The sequence below is a fragment of the Stegastes partitus genome, unplaced genomic scaffold (assembly GCF_000690725.1).
Source record: "Stegastes partitus isolate 25-593 unplaced genomic scaffold, Stegastes_partitus-1.0.2 Scaffold2531, whole genome shotgun sequence".
NCBI classification, from domain to species: domain Eukaryota; kingdom Metazoa; phylum Chordata; class Actinopteri; family Pomacentridae; genus Stegastes; species Stegastes partitus.
This window is the reverse complement of record NW_007580262.1, coordinates 41778-45828: the sequence shown is the minus strand read 5'-3', so window position 1 is coordinate 45828 and position 4051 is coordinate 41778. Positions and strand designations below refer to the sequence as shown.

The 4051-nt window shown below is 48.1% G+C and overlaps 1 protein-coding gene across 1 annotated transcript in view; it reads left to right on the top strand.

Moving 5' to 3' along the window:
- Positions 1-244: 244 nt before the first annotated feature.
- tgfb2 (transforming growth factor, beta 2) overlaps positions 245-4051 on the top strand; it is a gene marked incomplete at its 5' end in the record, with an annotated part of 6097 nt that continues 2290 nt past the window's right edge. The window contains 4 exons of the mRNA XM_008305510.1: positions 245-408; positions 2256-2388; positions 2767-2877; positions 3428-3602. Of these exons, the coding sequence (XP_008303732.1) occupies positions 245-408; positions 2256-2388; positions 2767-2877; positions 3428-3602 (583 nt within the window). The remainder of the gene's footprint in view (positions 409-2255; positions 2389-2766; positions 2878-3427; positions 3603-4051) is intronic.

Here is a 4051-nt window from a genome sequence, read left to right as displayed (position 1 = left end):
CTTCATTACAAGGTGTGTCTGAAGTGTGTTAAACGCTGACCTGAGATCAGTCAATAAGAGACGGGCACATAATGTGGAGTCCTTGCTGGTGAAGCGTGTCCAGTCAGGATGAGCAGCTCTTTGGTTTTAGTCACAGCTGTGATGTTGCTGCTTGTCTTTATTTCTGTGATTTAAATCCATGAATGTGTCCCCGTCTCACGTCTCATGATCGGATCTGTCCTCTGCTTCCCTTTCCGTTTTACAGACGTCATTTCTCCGACACACTTCAACCCGTACTTCAGGCGGCTGACCTTCGACGTGTCCTCAATGGAGAAAAACGCCTCCAACCTGGTGAAGGCCGAGCTCAGGATCTTCCGTCTTCAGAACCCCGGAGCCCGAGTGTCGGAGCAGCGCATCGAGCTTTATCAGGTACTTCAAGGAGCTGCTGTGGTTTTCTGCAACTCTATTCTTGATAAAAACAACAGTTTGTCAGCCACAAACTGCAAAGCAGAAAGAACACTTGGATTTCCAACATTCTGATGGTCCTTGAACTAATCATGTGTGATTGTGGTCCAGATTGACCTGAACCAGAACCTTATCCAGCGTCCACTAACTGTGGCTAGATTATATCCTCCTGTGTTTTACTGATTACTGCCCACAAGAAGAACCGTCCGTTCACCGACATGATGCAGAATTTGTCCCCAGAAGTAAAGTTTAAAATTTCTGAGTTTTTCAAAGGTTCCTTTGCAGAGAACTTTATTTCAAAAAAGAGTCAAAGTCCTGCCGAAAATACAAATTCATACAAAATATTCATCTGTTTCTTTATTTATAAAAACGTTTGTGTCCCTTCTGTTGAGGTCACAGAGACGCTCAGAGAACCGGTTCTGATCCACTGTAGTCTGACCCTGAAACATTCAGACTGGATTCGACTGCGTGAGAATAAACTTCATCCCTGAATGTTGTGCCGCTGTGTGGGGCTACAGGCAGGCCTGGGGCACCAGGGCCTGGGGCACTAAGGCCTGGGGCACTAAGGCCTGGGGCACCAGGGCCTGGGGCACCAAGGCCTGGGGCACTAAGGCCTGGGGCACCAAGGCCTGGGGTACCAAGGCCTGGGGCACTAAGGCCTGGGGCACCAGGGCCTGGGGCACCAAGGCCTGGGGCACCAAGGCCTGGGGCACTAAGGCTTGGGGCACTAAGGCTTGGGGCAATAAGCAGCCCGATGTTGGCCCAGGTATAAACTGGACCAGAACATGTGTGGGCTGTAGAACAGGACCTCCTGCTGTGTGGTTCGGTTCTGGAGCTGCTGCTGAAGAGTCCAACTGGAGGATCTTCAGAGGTTTAAGCTTGTTGTCGTCTGTCGAAGCAGCACATCGTAAAAACTCCTGATTCTCTGAAGCTCAGAGTCTCAGCAGCACAAATAGTGTTTTACACATTAGGCCCAGACGGGCCAACACAAACACATGGTTCTGAAGAACAGCAGAATAAAAGGCGTCTGTCCAGTATCTGGTTTCACTCAGTGCTCCTCCCAGACCTGCACAATCCATCAGACGCTCTGCTGAAGCTCAGCTACTGACTGCTCTGTTCATGCTGCTCATGTGGATGAAACGCTGTCCGGCTGCACTCAGACCAGAGGAGAGCTTCATGTGTCTGTCATGGTGCTGTGACATCTGTCCAGATGTTCCAAACACATGCTGCTGCCTTTAGAGACTTAAAAAAACCTGATCTTCTCCTGAACTTCAGGTTGTGAAGATCAACTGGTCCAGACGGACGTCCAGCAGAATCCAAAGAGCTGCACAACAGCTGCTGCTGATGTTTGTGCAACATGTGCTGGAAACATCCAGACATCTTCAGCAGGTGCTCAAAGAAAACATCTGCACGAAACCTTGATCATCTGCTGTGACTCCGACCAGCGCATCGAGACGGGTTTTATCTTTGGACTCAGAACTTTAAATCGTTTCCATAAAGCTGACGAGAGCTGCAGGTTTACGGACAAAACGATCATCAGGATTATTTATCAAATCATTCTCTGGTTGCATTTTCACATTTCACCAGAGTTCTGCTTCGACTTTCTGCTGATGTTCACTCTGCATCAGAACCAGCAGAACAGAACCTGCAGCTGAATTCAGAGAATCACCTGCAGGCTGAATACGAATTGCACTGAACCAGAACTCCTCCCTGAACATCTGCTGATCTACACACTGCAGTGTACCGATGTTCCCTAAACGCCTCACAGGCTCCAGTAGATGAAAAAGTGTTTTTCTTTTGTTTGTCCTCAGGTTTTAGGACACAAAGACTTGTCGTCTCCGACTCAGCGCTACATCGACAGTAAAGTGGTTCGGACTCAGACGGAGGGCGAGTGGTTGTCCTTCGACGTCACCGAGGCCGTGAGCGAATGGCTGAACCACAGAGGTGAGACTTCATGAAGCGCCACATGTGGGCAGCTGTGGCTCAGGTGACAGAGCGCTCGTCCTCTGATCAAAGGTTGGTGGTTTGATCCCCTCCACAGCCAAAGTGTCCTTGGGCAAGACCCTGGACCTGGAGCTGCTCCTGATGGCAGCCTGCCTGGAGCTCTGTGGACGTCGGTGGATGAATGTGTGTGAATGAGAAACACTGTGAAGCGTTTGAGTGCTGCTCAGACAGAACGGCGCTGCCTACGTGCACACAGTTCAGCATGTAGAACTGCTGCCGTCAGTTTATTCAGCATGTCTGAAGTTTTTTTTTTACATCTTTACAGACCGTAGGAATGTATTGATCCGTTGATCCGTCACCACTTTTGTTTCTCCACAGACAGAAACAGTGGATTCAAGATCAGCCTGCACTGTCCCTGCTGCACGTTCGTGCCATCAAACAACTACATAATTCCCAACAAGAGCGAGGAGCTGGAGGCTCGGTTTGCAGGTTATTGATTCCAACACTGTAGAGAAGGAGGCTCAGTGTGGTGTTCAGCTTTCACTCACTGCTGATCTGGAGTATGTAAACCTGTTTTCTGTTCTCATCTGGAGCATCCAGACTAAGATCCTCTGTGGACCAGAAGTCTGTGACGTGTCAGATCCTCCTTGTGGTTCTGTCTTTCTTGGTTTCAAATCTGTAAAATTAGAGCACATTGTTGAAACAAATTACAATTAAAATGTTAAAAACAAAAACTTTAAAGAAAGACAGCAAATGTCAGCAGTGTAATGACTCTCACTACCAGAAGGTGGCGACAGAAGATCTGCAGGTTTAAAGCCTTTCGCATTTGCAGCAGAGATGACAAACTGGCGGCCATGTTGGTCCAGACTGCTGTTTGTTGCTTCGTGAAGCCAGCAGAATGAGCTCCACTGACTTTAACGAATGCTGCAGGACCTAGCTTGGATTTGGGAGACACTCTGACATCAACTGCTTCAGTCTGTAGAATTTTCCATTCACCTGCAGTCAGATGCAGCTTATTGATCGATGGTTGTGTCTCCAGGTATTGATGACAGTTTCATCCACGGCGGCGACCTGAAGGTGTTTAAGAAGCGACGCCACAGTGCTCAGGCTCCACATCTGCTGCTGATGCTGCTGCCGTCGTATCGACTCGAGTCTCAGTCGCAGCACAAGAACCATCGGTCCAAGAGAGCTCTGGATGCTGCGTACTGCTCCAGGTACCGACTGGTACCCATAAATCCACTCAGATTCTGCTGAACTCCTCCTACATCTGCCCAACTGAAATTTGCTGCTGGAGTTATGGAAGAACTCTTGTGCAGTTTATTCAGTGGTAACTGACCAACCGATAGTTCAGACAGATTTAGGGCTTCGGGTGATTTAACCTTCTGAGCCTCAAACACACACTGGTTGGTTGGAAACTATTTTGTCTTCAAAGAAGTCACCAGAATGTAGCCATCAGCTGGAAACTGTAAAAACAGAAAGAATTCAGATTTTCAACTTTCTAACAGTCCATGAACTGCATGTGACAGTTTATCTTGAACGAGAACTGAAGTAGAATTCAAAAAGCCCTTTATTCAGTTTGTCTCTTTCAAAACAATAAAGTACCTGCAGCAGATCCTGTAGAACCAGAACCTTTCTCCATCTTTCTACAGCTGATGGTGGAACA